We start from the raw sequence: 25119 nt of genomic DNA on the forward strand, positions 1-25119 counted from the left end.
TAGTTTGAATGAAAAATTTAAGAGGAGTTAGGATAAGATGATAAATTAATAATTTAAAAATATTAGAATAACAAATTACTAAAAATTTTCATTTATATGATAAATTAAAAAAAAATGTAAGTTAATATGACATTTTAAAAAATTTCTGAAAACAATAATAAAGTAATTCCCAATAAAGCGGTGCAGATGCGGAGAAGACAGAAAGAGCGAAGAAATCTCGCCGGGGGTGTTTTGAACACTGAAGGGTGAGAGAGGAGTTCCACGTGGGTATAGAGTCAACAAAACAATATTTGTAAGTAATTCGAAATGACGTAATCTAAATAACGTGTTGCGGAAGGACGAACGAAAGAGCGAGGAAACCGGAGGGATGCACGGTTAGAGAAGAATCCACGAGGGTGGGTCCAATGGCACAGAAGTCAACATAAAGAACAATAATAAATAATTCCACATAACGTGTTGCAGTCTTGCAGATGGGGGGAAAAGAAGAGGGAGAAACCGGGAGGGCAATAAAGTAATTTTACATAACGTGTTACAGATAGAGGGAAGAAAGAGCGGGGAAGCTGGGGGAGTGAAGGGTGAGAGATCGAGTCCCACGGCATATAGTCAACAAAAACAATACTAGCAATTCCAAATGACGTGTTGCAGAAGGATAGACGAAAGAGCGAGGTAACTGGGGAGGGGTGCATGGTGTTGCTATAAAACGCCTCTTCTTCTCAAAATGAACAGATGCTCTTCAAGTGTGAACCAAAAAATTCCTTCCATCCATTTCCTTCCAACCCTCCCCCTCGTCAAGTGTACAAGTTTAAATACCCACCCCCCCTTTTCCTCTCACCCCCCCCCCCCCCCCCCTTTCTTCCAAAAACGAAGAGATGCTCTTCAAGTGTACCAGTTTTAAAAATCCCCTTTCGAATTTTTCTTCTCTAACAACTCAAATGTACTTGAATTTAAATGATGAATGATGCTTTAAAATGTATATTTTTGTTGTTTTATATGTTTTTATTTGTCGTATTCATATCATAGTATCGTATTGCCGTATCAGTATTCATTTTTGATAGCTTCTCTTTGTCAATTGTGAAACGGCATCTGTAAATATAGTCCCTGGAAGAAGATGGATGCTCAATTGGGTCTAATGGGGTAGATATTTATTTGGATAATTATTTATATCAACTTATTTTTCTAGATCATCGGGAATTTATGGACATCAGGTTCTATTTTCTAACCTCTCTTTTTTATTCATTTTCAGACCATTTATGGCAATAATCTCAATTTTGTAGGACTAGGATGTCTTTGGACAGTTCTAGAATTCTAAGCTTTGTGCAGAATTTAGTCAATACTGCTAAACATAAAAAATAAAAATAAAAGATGTAATTAAAAGAAAGAAGTAGGTAATCTTTTGAACAGTGATATTTATTTGGATAATTATTTATATCAACTTCTTTTTCTTGATCATCGGGAATTTATGTACATCAGGTTCTCTTTTCTAACCTCTCTTTTTTATTCATTTGCAGACCACCTTATGGCAATCATCCCAATTTTGTAGGACTAGGGACTAGGGTGTGTTTGGACGGTTCTAGAATTCTAAGCTTTGTGCAGAATTTAATCAATACTGCTAAACATAAAAAAAGATGTGATTAAAAGAAACAAGTATGTATTCTTTTGAACAGTGATCTTCTTTTTCTGCAGATCTAATCTCCATATGAGCTTTCATAGTAAAGTAAAGGCAGGCCGACCCTAAGATTTCAGGACACTGTGCAAAAGTTAATTGGAGATCGTAAAAAGTACTTAAGAATTTTATTAATAGCACAAACAAATTTAACAAATCAACAAGTGGAAATGTCGCTTATTGTTTTTCCTTAACTATTTAGAGGGTCAATGTTCGAATTTTCATGTTATTATGTGGAATTTTTATATTATTTTGTGAAAACTTATGGATTCAATAAAAATAAACTGAAAAAAAAAAAAAAAGATGGAGACGAATTTCGAACCCATCATCTAGGTTAATGTAAAGAAGCGGTAATACCACTTGCATTTAGTCTTAAGTTTATAATATTCTACACATACTGTTATATATACATATATATACATACAAATTTAAAAAATCGGGGATCCTTTCGATTTGGGGATCTTTTGCGGTGGCACCACTTCCATTCCTTCCCGCACAACTTCCATTCCTTCAGTACCGGCCCTTAGTAAAGGTAACAACTTCGAGGAAAGTTTACCCCCCAAAAAAACTATCTAGTGTCTGTCTTTTTTCTTTAAAGAACATTTCTATGATCCCTTGAATCCAGTCGTTGCTTAAGTACCATTTTGAAGGGTGTCATCACCGGTGAACCGCTGATTCTTAACGAATTTTGAAACAAGCAAACCGAATAAGAATGCAGCAGCCACAGGGGACACTTTCATAGGATTGGTACGATGACGACTGATGAAATAATACTGCACCGCCGAGCAAACGCATTGAGCAATGGCAACGCATAATCCAGTAATTTCAGCAAACGTACCAAAAAGCCCGTTGTCTGGTGGTGGATGGTAAAAACACAATAGTATTCCCCTCCTCCTCAGTACAATTCTTTCCTTTTTACCTTTGTGAACGAGCTCCCACATGCAAACAAGTATACCCACGATTGCCAATAGCATGCCAGTCAGTGCATAGTCAGGCTTACTTGGGGAGGAAGCCTGATCAAAACCAGCAGACAGCATCTCGATGACAAGGCTAGTGAATAACAGGATCCACGTTGATAAAGTAGCCTGCACAAGTTATACCAACTTCATTAACATGAGTCATGTCAGAAAATTGAAGGATGATTACTCTAATGTCGAATAAGCCGAAAAGCATGATGGTATGAAACAGCTATGGGTTCTGATTTGGGAAAAAAAGTAGGGGCAACACAAATTTTTTAATAATATTAATATTTTAAGAGATTCTTGACTATTGTTGGATTGTTAAAAGAAAAATTATTGTTAAAAAATGCACGTGGCAGACATAGAAAAGAGTACGGAGTGTCCACCTAAGTTATTTTTGCTCATAATCTTTAAATGATAGTTAATGATTTTTATTTTATTTATTACTGTTAAAAAAATTTAAATTTTAAAATTTATGTAATAGATAAACAAAAAATATTAAAATTTAAACCTTTTTAATAGTAATAATTAGGATGGTGAAAACTATCACCACTTGAAGGTGGTGAGCTAAAATACATTCTAATAAAAAGTAATATAAGAAAGATTAAATTTTTTAAACTAAATTTACAAATTAAATGATATCACTAATAAGAAATAAACACGTTTTGAGTTAGAAAAAAATTGATCTTCCTAACATTACTCTCTAATAAAATAATGTTTTTTTTATTCCAATCAGTAGAAGATCCGCTCTCTAGATAAAAACCAGCTGACAGAAGCTCTTAGACCAATACCTCGTCGTGTTGCTCGTCAACCTCATCATTTTCATCGCGGGAGTTAATGTCAAGTACAAAAGAACCACTGGGATTTGAATTATAGAGACCCTGCAATCAAGAGTTGTAATCACCCAAATTACTTCAAAGTTGATTTGAAATTTCAAAAGATAAAACCAATACGAGAAGAAAATATTTGCTTGAGCGCTAAGACAAGGAAAGCTTGATCAAAGAATAAATTAATATGGTGCGCACCTCTCCAACTGCACCACTTTCAGAAAGCTCAGGTTCGGATGACTTGGTTAGGTGGCGTGAGTTAACATCCTCGCCAGTCGGAATTGGAATTGCATCCTCGGTTGTATTTGTCTCGTTCATCTCCCAACTACCTTTGGCTGCACAACCGTATATGAACTAGAATCATACAGAAATAACTGTAACATAACCCGAAAAAAAAAAAAGAAAAAAAAAAAAAAAAGAGAAGCCAACCAACAGGCAAACGCAGTACCGCGCACCTTCCTCAAATTTATACGCAGCTATAACAATCAAGAATGCGGTCCGCAACTTCAGCAAGGCCTGCGAGTTGAAATAAAAGACGAAAAATGAGTTGGGAACGGTGCACATACAAATTTGGTATAGGGGAACTAATGAACTTAATTGATTGGAGAGAGAGAGAGAGAAAGGACCTGAGCAGCAACCTCTCCTCCAACGACGGGATCGACACCAACATTGCTGTCTTTCGGATAACCTCCCATCGTCTCTGTTTCCATCTTACAAGAACTTCCTTCCCCGCCGGTGTCTTTTTTTTTTTTTTTTTTTTTTTTTTTTGTTTTTGTTGAGACAGGATTCTGTTTAACGTGGACAGTGCTCTCTTTCATCTATATATATAAAGTGAGAAGGATTAAAAGGTATAAGTAAGAAAAAGAAGACGTACTAAAGATCTGAGAAGTTTCATCTATGAAAAATTAGATTTTAATCCTTGAAGTTTCAAAAAATATCTTATTCAAGATTAAAAATTGATTTTAATTTAATACCAACATATATATCCGTTGTCTTTTTTTTTTTTTTTTTTTATATATATATTTATAATTTTATGAATTTAAATTTTATGAAAATATTATAAATTTTAATTCTCATTATGGTGAGCATCTTATATAAGAAAATATTTTCGTGGATATTTTCGGTATATTTATGATTTTGCATATTTTCTTATCTACCACTAATTCATTAAATATATTTAGGTACAAACATTTCGGTACACTGGGCTAGTATAATATGTTTAGGTACGAATATTTCAGTACACTAGTTTAATATAATATATTTAGGTACCGACATTTCGGTACACTAGTTTAGTATCATATAGTTAGGTACAGAATTTTTGGTACACTTATGTTTTTACATATTTTCTTATGTGTCACTAATTCACTACAATATATTTAGGTACGGGCATTTCGGTACACTAATTTAGTAAAATATATTATGATACAGATGTTTAGGTACACTAATTAGAGAAAGTTAAATAAAATTAATGAACTAAAATGTGTATAATAATAAATTTAAAATTTAATGTAATAACATTAAATAAGTTATCTATTAAATATAAAAACAAAAATATAATATGATTTTGATTTTTTTTTATGAATTTTATATGAATTTAAATGAAGTACACATTAAGGGACTAAAATCAATATTCAATCTAACAAGTTTTTATTAAATTTTAATCTTCTTGAATGATTAAAGTTCTAAAACCCTTTAATCTTAATACCAAATGTGCTTTATTGAAGGTATTCTTTGGAATATTCAGCATTTAAAGCAGCAATTAAGTTCGATTGAGTTTATTTTCACTCCCCGTGTATGAGGCTATACATCAAGTGATGTCTTATGTCACGCTTGTTGTGGGCTATCATATGTGGGATTGCTTTGAACTTGAGTGGTTATTTAACTCTCTGGCTTCTACTACAAACATTTCAATTCTTATTTAATAATATTTACTCTTTGACAAAAAAAAAAAAAAATATATATATATATATATATATATATATATCTCGTGAAAAATACATTCTGTGGTTATAGGGATACTTCGTGGTACTTACCAGGAAATACTAAGGGAATACCAAATATGACTAAAAATAAAGAAAGTTGAATTTAAAATTAATATTTATTTTCCTTTTCTTTTCATGGTTCTCGTATTCGAAACCGTTGCTCCGGGAAGACGAAGAAGATGATGGTTCATGGTTCAAGGGAAGCCCAAAAAGATGATGGTGGTATGGCTTTTGATTCGGGAAAAGAAGGAAGGGATACACAATTTTTTTAATAAAATTAATTGTTCTCTCCCCCCGTCTAAACTACGTATAACTAAACTACATTTTAATGAAAGATTGATGCAAAAGGAATGTGTAAATTAAATTGTATGAAAGTTGACGATTGGATTATTGTTTTTATATTTTATTGATGACACATCATTTAATTTGCAAATTCAGTTTACTTAACATTACTCTTAATAAAATCCTTTTTTGTCAATCAAAAGATGATGAATTTTTTTTTTTTTAATCTTCTATCACAAAGTAAAATTATAACAATAAATTAATTTTGCATAAAATAAATTTCAAGATTTTTTAAAAGTATCATCTACATACACGATCCTAACAAAATAATCTAAATAACGTGTTGCAGAAGGAAGGACGAAAGAGCAAGGAAACCGGAGGGATGAAATAGCGTGCTCGTCACTGGGAAAGACTCAACAGCCAGCCACGGAGCAAGACTGAAAATGTATAATTACAACCTAATTAATATAATTTCACAACAACAAAAAATCATAGATAATAATGTAATTCACAAAATTAAATTTTGTTATTTTTTTTATTTAAGTGATTCGAAGATATATTTAATATAAAACAATATGAATGATAAATAAAATTTTAGTATTTATGAGAATCAATAAATAATTACAACCTAATTAATATTCAAAAATTACAATTAAATTCCAAGGACTAGAGTTAGTTTATAATCTTAGACAATGTTTTATTGAAAAAGTAAGCTTTATCAAGGATTGGAATATAATTTTCTGTAAAATTAAGGACTGATTTGACATTAATGAAATTATTTTAAAAGCAGTTAAAAAAAAAAACTAAGGCTAAACTTGTGTTTGGTAAATGAAAAATGAAGTGCTTTTTGTCAAATCATGAGTCTAAAAGAAAGCCAAAAAAGTTCTACCCTTGCTTATAAAAAAAAATATCATTTTTTTTACAGCAGATCAACCCTAAACTAATCCTAAAGCTCAGCACCACAAATTTTAATCTTAATACCAAATATCATAAATTTCCCTTCATTTACAAATTTATAATGCCCTTTTGTGATAAGTTACAGTTGAATTAAAAGGAGTTAAAGGTAAACCAACACGTTTTTAAATCTTAAACAAAAGCTAAAAACCTTACGCGTTAGTGAAAGAAAGAGTGTTGATTACGGGTGGAAGGAAAACGGTTGGAAGTCGCCACTACTTCCAAGCACACAAGAAATAAAATAAAATAGAATTTAAAATTAATATTATTATCTTCCCCTTTGACCTGGAAGTCAAATGTTTACATCATGGACAATGACCTTTCTGATTGAGTCGCATCTTTCTCACCGATTGACAATGACCTTTCTGATTGATTCGCATCTTTCTCACCCATTATTGGGAACAGGACTTGGCAGCAGCCACTTCTACTTACATTTAATCTCAGATAGACACGTGTTTAAATTTTGATTAAAATTACGTCCAATCTTGGGTAGGCACGTGTCCAAAGTTTTGATTTTCCATCTAAAATTGGGTGTAAGTAGAAGTGACTGCTGAATGTTCAGCCAAGTTAATTCCATTTATTGGGATGAGATCGTTTCCAAATTCTTTAGAATCCTCACATTTTACTTGTTTGTTATTGCAAAGTCAATTTTCATTAGGTACCAATTTTATATTTATATTGAATTTATTTCTTTAGAGTGCAAGGAAGGTTTATAGTAGGAGTGTTTTTTTTTTTTTTTTTTTTTTTTTTTTTGAACAAACGATCTACACTAAGGGGGGAGTCGGCACAAAGCCTCATAATGAACTACTAATAATATGGTTCAATTTCGCCTTTAAGGATAATCGAACCTAAGACCTCTCACTTACAAGTGAAGACAAATACAATTAAATCGTAATATAAAGTGGCTAATTTAAAACCAATGTTAGGTGTGACGTTCTAATTAGTTATTTGGTCTCTATTCTTAATGAATACTAATATATGTTGAGTTCTAATTAGTTGTTTTGTCTCTATTAGTTTAAAGGAAAGCTAATGAAAAAAAACTTGGAAAACTTTGAGTTTTAACGATAAGGACAAAATAAAGGGTAAAGTGAATAGTATTAGGATTGACTTTTTAGTGTAAAAATATGGTTTTTCGTTAAAGTGAACAATATCGGAAATTTTTCGTTAAAGTTCCCTTTGTTTATAAGACTATAAGGAAGGGCTATTAGATGTAAGGAAGGGCTAACTTATAATTGACCTATTGTACAAAGGTATAATGTAATTGAAATTGGGATATATACGGTTGTAAGGAAGGACTAATTTTCCTTTTCATGAGAGTTTGAAGAGTTTTAAAAATCTAAATGACATGTAACCATGGTCTAAGCGCTAGGGATGCAATCATGAATGTTTATATATTCTTTTACATTTTTCAACTTGTGCATTAATTATTATGAATTTTTATTTATTTTGAACTCCCCTTAAAAACACTATTCATGAGGGTTTGTATAGTTTTAAAAATTCAAACAACGATGTACTCATCAAAGCGTAAAAGATGCGATCATGAGCGTTTGCATATTCTTTTCACATTTTTACACTTGTAAATGAATTATTATGATTTTTTAATGTAATTGTGGGGCCACACCATATCGACTTTTAACGATCTGAACCGTCTATTTTCAAGTTGGATCTCATAGATTATCCTTATAAAATATTAGCCAAATCGGAAATATTTGAGACATCTAATTGAGTTCAAAGAAATTAACAAATACTTTATTCTATAAGAAACAATGAAATTTCAGCATGATAATTAAATAGGCAAATATTTCAGATCAAATTGAATTTTAACAAGAATGATTTATGAATCAAGACGTACAAAATAGACAGTTTGGATCGTTAAAATTCGACGTAGAATGTACCCTACAACTAGTCCCTATTTTTACACATGGAAATCTCTTTGGGTAAAGAGCCTGATCAAGGCAATATTGTGACAGCCCGTCCCGAATTATTCATACCGTAGATGTAATTACGATTTTGCCCCTAGTGGTTATGTTTCATTTTGGGGTGATTGTTTTGTGGGCTTGTTGGCTGCATTTGGACCACACACACTCTCATCCTCATCTCCTTCCCGTATCCTTCTCTGTTATGAACTCTCTCTCTCTTTCTCTCTTCTTCTTCTTCTTCTTTTTTGTATGGACAAGACCCAAAACCCCTGAAAACGTTATAGATTGAGGTGGAAATCTATACCTTTGTGTTTGTGAGGACCATACAAGTTCAATCATACCAATTTCAGTTAGGAAATCCTTTGATTTCACGTTGAACCAAAGAATCCCGATTTTGGTCACTGTTCATGCACACGTGAAATGTTGTGTTTCAGGGAATTTGAAGCTTGTAGGAAGCTTAGTGAGGTCCTTAGGAAGCTTAGGGTGGTTCGTTGGAAGGATTTGGACGTCGGGATCGTGAGTTGCAGGTTTGGCCGGATTTTGTGAAGTTTTTACGGCGAGATTCCGTGAATTTCAGGGCTTGAAAGTGGTAAGGTTTTGTTCTACTTGTTGTAAACTTCATTTTGGTACCAACTTCATGAAATTTGGTTAAAAAACAAGTGAGAAATGAAGGTTTGAAAATTTTCCTATTTTCCGGCGATGGCATCGGAGGTGTGCTGGAGAAGAAGATAGAATATTTTGTCAGTTTGGACGAATATTCTTAATGGCATTGGTTAACTTTAATGGAATCTGTTAGTTTTAACGGAATGTTCCCTAACGCCGTTAGGGTTGCCACACGTGCGCCAGGCACGTGCCCGCGCATGGCCGGTGCGTCTGGTCGTGCCTTGGCCGGCGCGTGGGGGTGTGTGTGACATCAAAAAATTATTTTAAAAATATGGGGATGTTCGTGAGGTTGAGTAGATCACGTTGGTGTATTCACATACCCCATTTGAGCATTGTATGAGAAGTTATTACGTAGTTTTGGTTATGTACTTTAAATTGACGTTTTTATAGTTGTTTCGCATATAGGTGAGACCTATCCCCAAGACGAGCGCAGTTACTCGAGGCAAGGGGGTTACGACCCTTCCACATACCAGTGAGTGGGCTTTTGGTTTTCCGTATATACCTATATACTTATGGTTTTTTCCAGAAAATGTTATGGAATGTTTATATGTTTTAAATGCCATGCATTGCGTTTGCCTATTTATTTATGCATTAGTAGTTGCATATATGTATATTTGGTGTTGCGGACGCATAAGTAAGTGTCAGGTAAGTTATAGTTATAGTTGTGACGTAGTGGTTATATGAGATACATAGAGAGCTCATAACATGCACCCCCGGTGTTAGTGCTTCCGCCCAGAGTAGGGCACAGTCCTTTACGTGATGTTCACCTCCCGCACCACACGCTCATTTTGGATCCAAGTTAGGTGCACAGTCCTGTCGTACAGACCACTATAGATGGTTCCGACTTATAGGTGACCTGCGATTATTCGCCCAATCTTCACGTGATCGTAGCACTTGAGCATATTTATTTACACCCAGTCCTGTCGTACAGACCACTTTAGGTGGTTCCGACTTGTGTGCAGGTATAGTTAGTGAGTTGGGGATTTGAGCTCTAGATTCAGCCGTATAGGTCACGTTAAATGACTCCGGCTGACATCTTACTTGCATTGATTGACATTACCTAGGTTACTTACTGTTTTTGTAGAGACATGGCATATTTTTTCCGAGCATGTTTTCGATATATGTGTATATTCTATTTTATGGGAAATTGTACAGGTTTTACGGCGAGGGGTTAGAACTTTTGTAAATGAAATGATTTTGAAAAGCTTTGTTTTTGCCCACTCACACTTTCTGTTTTGCGCCCCTCCAGGTTCTAGTTTGGGTTGCTCCTTTGGTGGCTTACGAGGAATCCACGACATATTTGACAGATTATATCCAGTGTAGGACCATCTCTGGGTGTGTTTAGCTAGTGTTTGTTCCTCTGGACTACATTAGGCTTTCTGTACTCTGAATATTGTTGTCACACTTACACTTGCACTTGTAAGTTAACTACGTTGTTTAGTAGTTTGATTTTTATTTTTTCGTACTTTTACTATTATATTTTGCTTCTGTATTGTGCATTTGGCTACGTCACCCTCACGTGACGGCCATCACGCCTAGATTTCGGTCGGGGTGTGTCAGTTTGGTATCAAAGCATAGGTTTGGCAGTCCTGCATATTTTGTGAGTGTTCTAATTGTTTTAGTGTCTTCTGTCATAACTATGCCGCCTCGTAGGGAACCACATCGCTCTCCTGAGCCTAGTTTCCCCGATGTAGCCCAATTGAGGGAAGCTATTGCTACCGCTATTCAGTCGGCGCTCCGTCCTCCCTAGATGACTCATCTGGAGACTATGTACAATTTGAAGCTGGATAAGTTTGAGGGCCCCGAGGGTTTTGACGGAGCTGAGCGGTGGCTATATCATATTGAAAAGACTTTTCGAGTGTTGCATAATCAGGGGAATCTTCCTGTTGAGAAGTGGGTTGAGACCACATCATGGTTTTTGGGTAAGGAATCGTCATCTTGGTGGGAATAGGAGGTCTGTCGTTTGACCCCAGAAGAAAGGGTTGACTGGGAAGTGTTTAAGCATTTGTTTCGGAAAATGTTTGTGCCTCATGAGTACATTGATCGTAAAAAGCAAGAATTCACCGAGTTGAGGCAAGGGAAGTTAACGGTGAACGAGTATTATCGAAGGTTCACTGATTTATCTAGTTATTATCCGAAGGTTGCTGCCAATCCGAGTGAGATGCTTCGTCATTTTCGTTTGGGTACTAAGAAGAAGTGGCGTTCTATGGCGACCACTACCCTTTGCGAATCTTATCAGGAGTTCTATGAGATTCTGTTGAGGATTGAGGATTCCGAGAACATGCCTAGTGAGAGTGAGGAAAAAGAAAAAGATGGCAATCAGAGGAAAGACGACAAAGGCAAGGGTCAGGCATCTCTAGGACCTTGCAAGACCCAGAGTTTTAAGCGAGGTGGGACTAGTTCCAGTTCTTCCAGCGGTGGTTTTAGTGCCATTGGTCAGGGAAGAGGTGGTAGATTTGTTGGGGTCCTAGAGGCCAGAGACATGGTGATACTGGTAGAGGAAGGGTTCCGGTTTACCGCAGGTGTAATAATCAACATTTTGGAGAGTGCTGGAGGGGCAGCGGTGGTTGTTTCATTTGTGGGCAGATGAGACATCGAGCTGCAAATTGTCCCCAGAGTCAGTTGAGGCCCCAACAGTCTTTCTTGCTACCACCTGCATCGATCCAGCAGGTTCCAGGCCCTGGTCCTTATGGTCAGACGGGTCGTGGTGGTGCCTACTATTATCAAGCTGATGCCATTCCTTATGCTTTTGGACAATATTCGTATCCTTAAGATCCTTATTCTCAGAGTGGGTATCCTCTGTTTTCAGGTGGTTATATGTCGTATCCTCTTATTCCGGCGGGTGGATCTCAGTGGTACCAGGGACGACAGCTTCAACAGGGAGAGATTGCTACTAGTAATACGGGATCCTTAAGGCAGTCTGGTCAGCCTAGCTAGGGGCATAATGTGCAGAGTCGTGGTGGTCAGACTAGTAGAGGTCGTGGTGGACGACAACAGACCTAGGGACGTATCCACAATATTTCTCTACAGGATACTCAGAATAATCCAAACTTGATCATGGGTATGTGAAATATCCTTGGTTATTTTGCTAGAGTATTGATTGACTGTGGTGCTACCCATTATGTTATTTCTTATACATTTGCTCAAGTGACGCAACCTCACCCTTCACCTTTAGGGTATGATTTAGAGTTTGCTATGCCTAGAGGGGAGAGATGCATTGTTGTTTGTGTGTATCCAGGATGTCCAGTGATGGTGGAGGATGTGGTTATGCCAGCTGATCTTATCTCGTTAGATATTGTTGATTTTGATGTGATTTTGGGCACGGATTGGTTGCACTTCAATCAAGCCAATATAGATTGTTATAGGAAAACAGTCACCTTCCATCGTCCTGGATTACATGTGGTTACTTTTGTGGGTGAGCAGAGTGGGGTGAGACATAGCGTTATTTCTGTTGTGCGAGCAAAAATGTTGTTATCAAAAGGCTGCCAGGGATACATAGCTTATGTGGTGTTAAACGATGTTGCTCCTACTAGCGTGGAGATGTAAAAGTAGTCAGGCATTTTCCTGATGTTTTCCCTGATGATTTACCTGGATTGCCGCTAGACCGAGATGTAAAGTTCACCATTGATTTGCTTCCAGGTACTAATCTTATATCCTTGACTCCTTATCATATGGCTCATGCTGAGTTGAGGGAATTGAAAGTCCAGTTACAGGAATCAGTGGATAAAAGTTTTATTCAGCCTAGTACTTCACCCTGGGGAGCTCCAGCATTGTTTGGGAGGAAGAAAGACGGGACTTTAAGGCTATGTATTGATTACCGGCAATTGAATCGGGTAACAATTAAAAATCGTTATCCATTGCCGCGTATAGATGATTTGTTTGATCAGCTTTGAGGTGCTTGTGTATTTTCCAAGATTGATTTGAGGTTTGGTTATTATCAGTTGAAAATCAGTAGTGAGGATATCCCTAAGACAGCTTTCAGGACTTATTATGGTCATTACGAGTTTCTGGTAATGCCATTTGGGTTGACGAATGCACCAACAACTTTTATGGATTTGATGAACCGAGTATTCCAGCCGTATTTGGATAGGTTTGTCATTGTCTTCTCTGACGATATCCTGGTATACTCTAAGTCTAAATCTGAGCATGTTCGACATCTTACTTTGGTATTGAAGAGGTTGAGGGAACACCAACTGTATGCTAAGTTTAGCAAGTGCCAATTTTGGTTAGATCAAGTGGCATTCTTGGGACACGTCATATCTTCTCAAGGTATTTTGGTGGATCCTCAAAAGGTAGCAGCTGTTGAGAATTGGGAGCAGCCACGGATCGTCACTGAGGTACGAAGTTTTCTTGGTTTAGCAGGTTATTACCAACGGTTTGTTAAGGACTTTTTTTTCCGTGATTGCTTTACCACTGACGAAGTTAACAAAGAAGGATGTTAAATTTGAGTGAGATGATAATTATGAGCGGAGTTTTCAGCAATTGAAGTATTGTCTCACTCATGCACCTGTTTTGGCACTCCCAGATAATAGTGGTAATTTTGAAGTCTATAGCAATGCTTCCTTAAATGGTCTGGGATGTGTGCTGATGCAGCATGGTAGGGTGATTGCTTATGCTTCACGACAATTAAAGCCTCATGAGTTGAATTACCCTATGCATGATTTAGAGTTGGCGGTCATTATCTTTGCTTTGAAGATGTGGAGACATTATCTTTATGGAGAAAAATGCAAGATCTTTACGGTCATAAAAGTCTTCAATATCTTTTCACGCAAAGGGATCTTAATCTTCGTCAGCGGAGGTGGTTGGAATTGCTTAGTGTTTATGATTTCACGATTGATTATCACCCTGGTCATGCGAATGTGGTAGCTGATGCACTTAGCAGAAAATCTCAAGGCCGTATTAATGCGTTGTACACTATTCATGTTCCTCTTCTGGCAGACTTAAGATCAACTGGAGTGAGGTTAGAGGTAGAAGATCAGGAGGTAGCTTTACTTGCTAATTTTCAAGTTAGGCCGATTTTAATTGATCGTGTACTTGAAGCCCATATGGGTGATGAAAAGACCCAAGAAATAATTCAAGCGAGGAATCAAAGGAAAAGGAAAGACCTCAGAGTTCGTGAATCAGATGGCATGCTTATGCAGGAGAGTAGAATGTTTGTGCCGAATAATTTGGAATTAAAGAAAGCAATTCTTGATGAAGCACATGTCTCAGCCTATGCGATGCATCTAGAAGCTACTAAAATGTATCATACCATTCGACCATTTTATTATTGGCCGGGTATGAAAAGAGAGATAGTTGAGTATGTGAGTAGGTGTGCCATTTGCCAACAAGTTAAAGCTGAAAGGAATAAGTTGTTTGGGTTGTTCCAGCCGCTTCCCGTTCCATAGTGGAAATGGGAAAATATTACGATGGATTTTGTGTACAAGTTTCCTCGTACACATAATGGTTTTAACGGCATTTGGGTAATAGTTGATCGGCTTACTAAGTCAGCGCATTTTATTCCAGTGAGGGAAAAGTATTCTTTGGGCCGATTAGCTGAATTATTCATATCGAAGATTCTGAAGTACTATGGTGTTCCAGTGAGTATTGTCTCGGATCGTGACCCAAGATTTACTTCTAAATTTTAGGTGGCTTTTCAGGAAGCTTTGGGTACGAGAGTACTTTATAGTACGGCATATCATCCTCAGACAGACGGACAATCAGAGAGGACCATTCAGACATTATAGGATATGTTGAGATCTTCGATGTTGCAGTTTGCCTATGCATGACACAATCGGTTGGATTTAATGGAATTTGCCTACAACAGCAGCTTTCATTCGAGTATCGGTATGTCACCATCTGAGGCACTATACGGTAAATCTTGTCGTACATCCTTGTGTTGGTCAGAGGTCGGAGAAAGAGTTTTGGTGGGCCCTGAGATTGTAGAGGAGACTACTCAAAATGTTCAAGTAATTAGGTCTAACCTGAAAGCGGCCCAGGATCGACAAAAGAGCTTAGGGGACCGGCATACTACTGACAGAGTGTATAAAGTAAGTGATTGGGTGTTTTTGAAGTTGTCACCGTGGAGAGGAGTAGTGCAGTTCGGAAAGAAAGGTAAGTTAAGTCCCAGGTATATCAGACCGTATATGATCACCGAACGAGTTGGTGAAATGGCTTACAGGCTTGAGTTGCCTACTGAGCTGGTTAAAGTGCATAATGTTTTTCATGTGTCTATGCTTCATCATTACGTTGCGGATCCGTCGCATGTGATACCTCCTCAACCATTGGAAATTAACCCGAATTTAACGTATGATGAGGAACCAGTAACGATTCTGGATTGGAAGGAAAATGTTCTGAGGAAAAAGACTATGAGTTTAGTGAAAGTTTTGTGGAGCAATCACTCAGTAGAGGAGGCTACTTAGGAAATGGAAGCTCGGATAAGAGATTTGTATCATTTGTTGTTCTTTGATCACTAGTGGTTAGTTTGAGTTGTTTTGAATTTCGGGACGAAATTTTATTAAGGTGGGTAGGTTGTGACAGCCTGTCCTGAATTATTCGTACTATATATGTGAAATGACGATTTTTTCTTTAGTGCTTATGTTTCATTTTAGGGTGATTGTTTTGTGGGCTTGTTGGTTGTATCTGGACCACACATACTCTCATCCTTATTCTTCTTCTTCTTCTTTGTTGGTTGTATCTGGACCACACACATTTTAGGGTGATTGTTCTCTGTTACGAACTCCCTCTCTTTCTTCTTCTTCTTTTTTGTACAGACAATACCCAAAACCCCTGAAAACGTTGCAGATCGAGGTGGAAATCTATATCTTTATGTTCGTGATGACCATACGAATTCAACCATACCAATTTCAGGTAGGAAATCCTTTGATTTCACGTTGAACCAGAGAACCCTGATTTTGGTCACTGTTCATGTACATGTGAACTGTTGTATTTTAGGGAATTTGAAGCTTGTAGGAAGCTTAGTGAGGTCTTTAGGAAGCTTGGGGTGGTTCATTGGAAGGATTTGGACGTCGGGATCGTGAGTTGCAGGTTTGGCCGGATTTTGCGAAGTTTCTATGGCGAGATTCCGTGAATTTCAAGGCTTGAAAGTGGTAAGGTTTTGTTCTACTTATTGTAAGCTTCATTTTGGTACCAACTTCATGAAATTTGGTTGAAAAACGAGTGAGAAATGAAGGTTTGAAAATTTTCCTATTTTCCGGCGACTGTGACGGCACCGGAGGTGTGCTGAAGAAGAAGACGGAATATTCCGTCAGTTTGCACGGAATATTCTTAACGGCATTAGGTTAACTTTAATGGAATCTGTTAGTTTTAACAGAATATTCCCTAACGCCGTTAGGTTTGCCACACGTGCGCCAGGCACGTGTGCCAGTGCGTCTGGCCGTGCCTTGGCCGACGCGTGGGGGCGCATGTGATGTCAGAAAATTATTTTAAAAATATAAGGATGTTCGTGAGGTTGAGTTGATCATGTTGGTGTATTCACACACCCCATTTGAACATTGTATGAGAAGTTATTACGTAGTTTTGGTTATGTGTTTTAAATTAACGTTTGTATAGTTGTTTCGCATATAGGTGAGACCTATTCCGAGGACGAGCGCAGTCACTTAAGGCAAGAGGGTTACGATCCTTCCACGTACCAGTGAGTGGGCTTTTGGTTTTCCGTATATACCTATATACTTATGGTTTTTCCCAGAATGTATATATATTTTTTAAATGTTATGCATTTCGTTTGCCTATTTATTTTTGCATTAGTAGTTGCATATATGTATGTTTGGCGATGCGGACGCAAAGTGCCAGGTAAGTTATAGTTATAGTTGTGACGTAGTGGTTATTTGAGATACAGAAAGAGCTCATAACCTGCACCCCCCAGTGTTAGTGCTCTCGCCCAAAGTAGGGCACAATCCTTCACGTGATGTTCACCTCCCGCACCGCACGCTCATCTTGGATCCAAGTTAGGTGCACAGTCCTGTCATACAGACCACTATAGGTGGTTCCGACTTGTAGGTGACCCACGATTATTCGCCTAGTCTTCACGTGATCGTAGCACTTAAGCGTATTTATTTACACCCAGTCCTGTCGTACAGACCACTTTAGGTGGTTCCGACTTGTGTACAGGTCACGTTAGGTGACTCTAGCTGACATGTTACTTGCATTGATTGACATTACCTGGGTTACTTACCGTTTAGGCAGAGGCATTTGACATGGCATATTTTTCTGAGCATGTTTTCGATATATGTGTATATTCTATTTTCTAAGAAACTATACGTGTTTTATGGCGAGGAGTTAGAACTTTTGTTAATGAAATGATTTTGAAAAGCTTTGTTTTTGCCCACTCAAACTTTCTGTTTTGCGCCCCTCCAAGTTCTAGTTTGGGTTACTCTTTTGGTGGCTTACGAGGAATCCACGGCATATTTGACAGATTATATCCAGTGTAGGACCACCTCTGGGTGTGTTTGGCTAGTGTTTGTTCCTCTGGACTGCATTAGGCTTTCTGTGCTCTGAATATTATTGTCACACTTACACTTGCACTTGTAAGTTAACTACATTGTTGAGTAGTTTGGTTTTTATTTTTTCGTACTTTTACTATTATATTTTGCTTCCGCACAGTGCACTTGGCTATGTCACCCTCATGTGACGGCCAGCATGCCTTAATTTCAGTCGAGGTGTGTCAAATATTCTCTCAAGAGATTATTTTTCTAAATCTACCAACAGTAAAAGATATTTGCAAGAGAATTATTATAAAGGAAAACTAATGAAAATATATCGAAAACTTTGAGTTTTAATAATAAGAACAAAATAAAGGGTAAAATGAATAGTACTAGGATTGACTTTTTAATGTAAAAATATGGTTTTTCGTTAAAGTGAACAATATCGTGGGCTTTTCGTTAAAACTTCCTTATTATAATAGGTATTACATTTTTCTCCAAAATCTCAATTGGGCTATAAGTTTATAACCTAACCCAGCCAAGGTCGGATCCGTCACTAATATATGCATTTTTTTTTTTTTGGGGTCAAACATATGCACTTTTTGAACATGCGACAAATATCTATGGACGGGCAATACCACTAAAACTATACCTTGGTTGCAACAAAGAATCTCTCCTCACTTATACCAGCTCTCTCATCAAACCAAAAAAACCTAGGAAGAAAAAAGGAAAAAGAAACATCAACTGTCTCTAATTCCGATTCATAAGTTTACAATACATTACGATGTAGTGATATTGCTCTTCACTTGTAAGTGAGAGGACTTAGGTTCGATTCTCGCCAAAAGTAAATTTAAATCACATTATTACTAGCTTATTGTAAAGCTGGAAAGTCAAGTTTAGTCTGTGTGTCCATAAAACGGCATCGTTGTAGGCAGGCTTTTCAATGCTGGTTTCGTCTTCCCGTCCTTGATTTCTCCATCGGCGACACAACTTGGCTCCCTGATTTTTCCCTCTATAAATTTCAGTTTTCTTCTTGTTTCTTTGATTAGTGTCCTGGTTAAAAATCTGAGAAAGAGCCCTTCACATTCTCTAACAAAACGAGACGAGTTAAATCTAAGAGAGAGGCATAAAGCACAACGGAAAGGAGGGCATAGCAACATAGAGTGAAACATAAACACAATTATAATTACTCAAAGACTGGAAAAGCAGGGAAAGCTCCATTTCAGTAACGTCATTGGGCCTGCTCTTTAGTTTTAGATACAAAAACAATGTTACAATAACAACAGGAGGCAGGAGGCCATAGAGGAAATAAAAATGTAAAACTCAACACTCAAAGATGTCACCTCCTACATTATTATCTAAGTTGCTGAGACGACGCTGTGTATTGGTAGGTTACAGTGCTGCAATGCACTCAATTTCAATCTTGGCATCCAATGGCAGCGCCGCTACCTGAAATGTTGAACGTGCTGGGGCTGGAGATGGAAAATCTGCAACACAAAACCATATAAAATAGTCAAAGTTAAATGAACAAGTAAATGATTGTCACTGTTGTGTTGCACATAACTTTTCGAATCAAAAGAGTCATGGACCAGTTAAATTAAATAAAGGATTGTGTGTGTTCAAGGGAGCCTGATTATCCCTAACCCCAATGTGATTTTTTCTATTTTACTTGCTTCCCCGCCGTGAAGGAGCAGAGTTACAGGAAATTGACACCCCCTTCAGAAATAGAACAAGATTTAACCACTCATCACGCTTCAAGCAATTTGTACCAAAAATTAAGCAGAGCCAAATCTGTTTCTACGAATTTTAACAGGTAATTTGAGCGTAAGATTGTGGTAAATGAGATTAGGGCAAATAAAACGAGAATTGAAGAGTTAAAGTCAGCTCCATTCTATCTTCCCGAATGTCCTATCATAGCTAGACACCCTTATGGCTTACAATTTTGGACAGATGGAAAACAAACAGTGTAATTAAGAATTCAATCTCCAATGTCAAATTTATATCTCTATAAAACTCACATTTAGCATAGATTTCATTGACTTTCTTGAAGTCTTTCAAATCAGCCAACCTACATGGACATGAGAGACAACGAATTTCATCGCCAACACTAAAGTCTCCAATCAAGATTCTGCAAAGATAAAAATAGAATCCCTACAGAATAGTCGTTTTAACCACAGAAGAATAGCTGGCCCCGCTTGCTTTCAGTATTTCCCCCATATTTTTTAGAACCTGCAATAGTTTCGTCAGCCCAAGTCTTTCAAAAGCAGTCGCACAGCAATGCTATCAACTATACTCTTTTGCAAAGCCGACAGCACTAAAAACCAACAATTATGTTAACAAATTCAACTTCTCCTTGATGAAGATTTGCAAGATAGATATGATATTTAGTGTCGGAGATTACTAATTGGCGACTTGGATTAGAACTCTTAAAGAGATATAATTTAAGTTTTATAGTAAACATCTAATTGCAGTAACCCCTATTTAGTAATCTCTTGAAGACTTGTATTAGTGTCACCATCATTTTTGCAAGGATACGAAACAGGATTCTCAATAATTTAAGATCCTGCAACCGCCAAAATCTCAAACAGTACCGATTTCCATCAACTGTCACTTACTTCTAAGTTTCTAACTCATAGCAAAGTTTATCAGTTTCGAAGGTTGTAGCCTTGACCACTAAGCAGTTAAAAATCAAGAACATTTCACCAACCAAATGCGTAAAAATAAAAGTATAAAATCGATCACATAACTATCTCAAATCCAAATAAACAACACAAGTATAACCAACACATCAGAGCATCATCAATACCTGCTCTGTCTGATCTTCAACATTATCCGACACAAACTTCCCTGTCTGAATTTAAACAAACAACATAAGTCATCAAATCATCCACTTCATACCAACATTAATGGATTCAAGTGAAAAAAAACAAAAAACCAAGACACAAACCTCAGGAATCAGACCAAGACAACCCGACACATGGAGAAAGTTGTTGGCCTTGATTGCCTGAGAATACGGTCCCAATGCAGCCGGAGCCTTGTCTGTGTGAACAGCTTCCTTAATTCCTAAAATCCAACCAAACAAAAACTGACAGCCTTTAAATTCAAACGCAAAGTACAAACCTTTATCCAGAATTGATCAAAAGGGGATTCCAAATAAAGCGACCAAACAGAGGAACCGGATTTCTAATCCAGGTAACCAACCAGAGGTAAATTGGAAATCCAATTAAATCAAAATAAAAGAGAGAAATTAAAAAGTTGGAATTTACGAGCATCGGTGGAAATGGCTAAGCAAGCAAAGCGAGACGAGGGCTTCGATGAAGCCAAGGATCGCCAGAGAGTGGAACCGGCCACCGAGGCAAAGCCCGCGCCGGCGGCTAACGGAGCCCGGGTGCGCAATGCGGCCATGTCGAGCGCCGGCATGTGGAAGCTCCTCGCCGCACACCATGCCATATCTCTCTCTCTCTCTCTCTCTCTCTCTGGGAGTCTCTGTCAGTCTCTGTTGGACTTGTTGCAACTGCTGAAGTGCTGATGGTTGGTGAATGGTGACTGGCGTCACTCACTCGCTTTTTATTTGTTCTGTTTTTTCTGTTCAGATCCTCTAATTTCTTTTTCTTCTTGGGCTCTACTTGATTTTTGTTAGTGGGCTTTTTCTTTGGGCCAAATTTAGTTGGCTCTAACCATTGTATTGTAATAAGTGTATATTATTTTCTGCACATTTTTCTTTCCAGGTGAACAGTTAAGGTTTAACTGTTTAACTAATTTAAATTTAGGCATGTTTGTTGATTTGCCTCCAAACTTGTATAATTTCTCTCTAAACTTTAATTTTAGCCTATTACCTTCCTAATTTTTTATAAGTAGCCAATTTTCTGCTTGAACTTTAATTTTGGCTAATTACCCTACTGAAACTTTTATAAATAGCCAATTTACGTTAGATTATAAAAAATTTCATCCAATTTTCTATCCATTTTGATCATGCGGACAACACGTGACAATTGTATGGGGAAAAAAAGAATGGAAAATTGATGGATGAAAAATTTTAAAATCTACCACTAAGGGGGAATTAGCTATTTATAAAATTTTAGGGTGTAATCAGTTAAAGTTAAAGTTTAGGGAAAAATCGACTAATTATAAAACTTTAGGGAATAATCGGCTAAAATTAAAGTTCAAGATGAAAATTGACAGGTCTATACAAGTTTGAGAATAAACCGACAAATACCTCTTAAATTTAATTTGTTTAACTAAATTAGATTTAACTAAATCTTAACCATTCAGCCGTGAAAGACTTAAACATTGGCACATGTATTCACTTGGATACATGTAGTATATAGAAAATATCTTGGAAATGAAGATGATAGTGGTGTGTTTTATAGGTTTCTCCTTTTTATGTCAAAATGTTTAATTAGGTTTGTGAATATATCAAATATGAGGATGATTCATGCATATGTACGCTGATACAAAATAATAAAAGAAATACAAAACCATTTACTTAGGTGTAAATACAAAGTTCTTGCGCATTACAAAATTACTACCTCTCTTGCAATAGTTACCGAGAATTCAAAGACTAAAAATCTCAGTACATAGAACACCTCAGAAAATACTAGCAATCCCTAAAATCTACTACGTTTTTAATGTGGACTTGCAGTCTGCACATAGGACAAGAGGCTTGTCGCTTTAGCCATTGGTCTATGCAGGCCATGTGAAACATATGCCCACAAATGGGAAGTTCTCTTGCATTCTCTCCATCCTTAAATTCCTGCAAATATAAATATACATCAAAATCACGTTGTGATAAATAGTGATTAGCGTTAACCTAATTGGTTAGATTCTGGTTTGGTGGAAGGGACAAGACAGCAAATTCAATTAAATGAACATGTTTTCTAGTTTATGTTTGGTGATCTAAACAATGGTCCGGCTAGACTTATTAAATTGGATAATTATCTTGCGTATTAGAGAAAACAAATCACCTTCCAAAAGATGGAACTCTATGGGACGAACTTAATCTCAATATGTTTTGATCTGTCCACCAAACGAGGCTTATAAGTTTTAAGGACACTGTTGTAGTTGCAGCACATTAAAACTTTTTCTTTGTTACATTAGAGACGCATCTGAACCGTTTACTTAGTCTATTTTTAACTCATTTCTCCATCCTTCCTCGTTACTTGGGGGCTTTATTGGAATAGATTTATGGTTCTCTCACAATTGATTTCTTGAAAGGTTAGCTCATAGTTGTATAGGGCCAAATGCTGATCCAACAACTTTTCAAACCTTTTGCATACTAATTTAGATAGCAGTTAAGATATGTTGGAACCCACCTGTAAGCAAATTGAGCAGCAAAATTCACTGCAAGACTCGATGATATTGCTGCTCCTGCTGCTGTGAAATGTACTTTGAGGGAGCTTTTGGATGCAATCTTGCGATAACCCCTTCACTCCGCCAATGTCATAGATTTCAGAAATCTCTCTGTAAGCTGTTTCCAGATTGCTAACCTGCTCAGTAAGTTTGCCATTGTAAACTTAATTAACTATACTAATTAAATGTTTAAAAAGAGAAAAACAACTACTCGATGCTGGTTTAGGTAGAGAAATAATGCTACTTACTTGCCAGTGATAGGCTTTTAGCAATGCAGAACTCACCCATTCCATAAACGCCTTCCCATTTACCATAACTACCAAGAAAGCAACCTGTAAAGGAAATTTAAACAAGTATTATAAGAATTGAGATTTAGACCAATCTTAATATTCAAGTAGAACTGAGGACGAGAGTCGAACTCTGGTGGTACGTGCCATTATGTTCTCTTTACGTACGCAAGGGGTTACCTTAGACAACAACTCGCCGTCCACCGCCAAATCCATCAATTGAATGGCAGCAATAGCCCCTGCCAAACCGCCTATGCCGGCACCATTAAGAAACCCCGTCTCCGTTGTCTGGCCTTTGATCGCTCCATGAATTGCTCCCACTACAGCTCCTCCTACAAAACCCACATGGGATAGTTGAAAATGTCATATGTGGCACCAAATCATTTTTTTTTTTTTTTTTTTTTTTTTTTTGCTAAAAGAAACCTCGACGGTACAGAAATTCACCGGAAAACAATTAATCCAAGAGCTTAGAAACATACCCAGTGCAAGAATGCAGGTAAATGCGGCAAAAACAACTCGTTTTGTGACTTGAATCAAAGCTCCGCCGCTGGAATCACCAATTGCAGCCAAAACCCACAAAGAAACAACCTCTGTAGACCTGAATGTGGCTCTGAATAAGCCTGAAAACAATTCCTCCATCATCTTATGAGCAATGCAAAAACTAGGCATGAAGTGTTGAGTGGGAAGTGGGAGCTTACTATAAGAATTTAAAGGGGAAGGAGCATTTAAAGGTTAAGAAGAGGAATGGCTAGGTATTTACGAGAGAAAAAATTAAGTGCCACCATTTACGAGCAACTTTAGGCGTAAAAACACGGTGACATGACGTTAGAGCATCTTCAATTTGCAAAAGGATGTGTTATCTACGCATCTCATTTTACTTCTCATACACTCTTGATAATTTATGTTCGTTGATATTCTTCAATTCATCCGATCCGACGACCGAAAATTAAAAAAGTGTTTGAAAAGTAAAATGAGATGTGTAAATATCATACCTCATTTGCAAAATGTTTTGACATGTGTATTTTACATTTTTTATGGTTGAAAAACTCTCCAATGGCAAGATGTAAAATATTCATCTTAGTTGAAAAATGAAAATAAAAACCTAAATTTACATGTTTATATGGTGATGCTATCTATACATTATTTTTTTACCTCCCACACTCCCCTTCTTAATTTTCGATTATCGAATCGAATGATTGAAGAATATCAATAACAGAAATTAACAAAAAGTGTGTTGAAGGTAAAAAATTGTGTGTGGATAAAACTACCTTTTTTTCTTACATCTATTAGTAGTGGGTCCCACCAATCAAAGAGAGAAATTAAATAGATCTCAAAGTTACTTCTCTCCCATTGGAGTAGTTACCCCCATTTACACTCCCAAAAATGTAAAACAAGATGTAAATATAGTTCTTGTATCCTAAATTTGCATCTCTTCATTGGAGATGCTTTTACTATTTTACTTAAATTATAACAAGTAGATTGGTTTTTTTTTTAATTTATCAATATAACTTAGAAGTGAGATATATCAATCATGTCTCCGTCTTTGTTATAATACGCAAAATAATACACCACGAATTTGTGTTAATGATACTTATAAATATTTTAAATTTTGTTTTGTTTTGAAATTTTAATTTTTATATTATTTATTTAGGAGGCAACTAGGTGGACTAGGAATGAGACAACACGAAATGCTACTGACTTGAGCAAGAAACCCTCTACGAGTAACGCATTATGCATATTTAAGGACACCTCATTTCCCACTTCCCCAATCAAACTGTGTTGAACGTTGCTATTGCGATATATTAAAATGATTA

At 36.7% G+C, this 25119-nt stretch overlaps 3 protein-coding genes across 3 annotated transcripts; 1 reads left to right on the top strand and 2 right to left on the bottom strand.

Annotated features, from left to right (window-relative positions):
• Positions 1 to 15035: 15035 nt before the first annotated feature.
• LOC137742890 (uncharacterized) lies at positions 15036 to 15650 on the top strand. The gene has a single exon (XM_068482834.1). It carries the CDS (start codon positions 15036 to 15038, stop codon positions 15648 to 15650), a length of 615 nt encoding a protein of 204 aa, XP_068338935.1.
• A 3178-nt stretch (positions 15651 to 18828) lies between these two features.
• Positions 18829 to 21193, bottom strand: LOC137742473 (reactive Intermediate Deaminase A, chloroplastic-like). The gene is made up of 6 exons (XM_068482352.1): positions 20936 to 21193; positions 20617 to 20732; positions 20476 to 20520; positions 19825 to 19898; positions 19688 to 19737; positions 18829 to 19156 (listed from the first exon to the last, which is right to left on the bottom strand). The coding sequence occupies exons 1-6, from the start codon at positions 21117 to 21119 to the stop codon at positions 19062 to 19064; spliced, it is 564 nt and encodes a 187-aa protein (XP_068338453.1). The 5' UTR covers positions 21120 to 21193; the 3' UTR covers positions 18829 to 19061.
• Positions 21194 to 22130: 937 nt separating this feature from the next.
• On the bottom strand, positions 22131 to 23979 carry LOC137741422 (NEP1-interacting protein 1-like). The gene is made up of 5 exons (XM_068481139.1): positions 23785 to 23979; positions 23486 to 23637; positions 23267 to 23350; positions 22982 to 23155; positions 22131 to 22422 (listed from the first exon to the last, which is right to left on the bottom strand). The coding sequence occupies exons 1-5, from the start codon at positions 23972 to 23974 to the stop codon at positions 22267 to 22269; spliced, it is 756 nt and encodes a 251-aa protein (XP_068337240.1). The 5' UTR covers positions 23975 to 23979; the 3' UTR covers positions 22131 to 22266.
• Positions 23980 to 25119: the final 1140 nt, after the last annotated feature.

This window comes from Pyrus communis, chromosome 8 (genome assembly GCF_963583255.1).
Source record: "Pyrus communis chromosome 8, drPyrComm1.1, whole genome shotgun sequence".
Taxonomy (NCBI): domain Eukaryota; kingdom Viridiplantae; phylum Streptophyta; class Magnoliopsida; order Rosales; family Rosaceae; genus Pyrus; species Pyrus communis.

What these genes read in the sequence shown, in the direction of transcription:
- LOC137742890 (XM_068482834.1), top strand. Translation starts at nt 15,036, where the DNA reads ATGGAATTTGCCTACAACAGCAGCTTTCATTCGAGTATCGGTATGTCA.
- LOC137742473 (XM_068482352.1), bottom strand. Translation starts at nt 21,119, where the DNA reads ATGGCATGGTGTGCGGCGAGGAGCTTCCACATGCCGGCGCTCGACATG. An exon ending in GTCTTGGTCTGATTCCTGAG is followed by an intron (nt 20,521 to 20,616) that starts GTTTGTGTCTTG and finishes GTTTAAATTCAG; the next exon opens with ACAGGGAAGTTTGTGTCGGA. An exon ending in TTGAAGATCAGACAGAGCAG is followed by an intron (nt 19,899 to 20,475) that starts GTATTGATGATG and finishes AAACTATTGCAG; the next exon opens with GTTCTAAAAAATATGGGGGA.
- LOC137741422 (XM_068481139.1), bottom strand. Translation starts at nt 23,974, where the DNA reads ATGCCTAGTTTTTGCATTGCTCATAAGATGATGGAGGAATTGTTTTCA. An exon ending in TACCTGCATTCTTGCACTGG is followed by an intron (nt 23,638 to 23,784) that starts GTATGTTTCTAA and finishes TGGGTTTTGTAG; the next exon opens with GAGGAGCTGTAGTGGGAGCA. An exon ending in GCTGCTCAATTTGCTTACAG is followed by an intron (nt 22,423 to 22,981) that starts GTGGGTTCCAAC and finishes TTATATTTGCAG; the next exon opens with GAATTTAAGGATGGAGAGAA.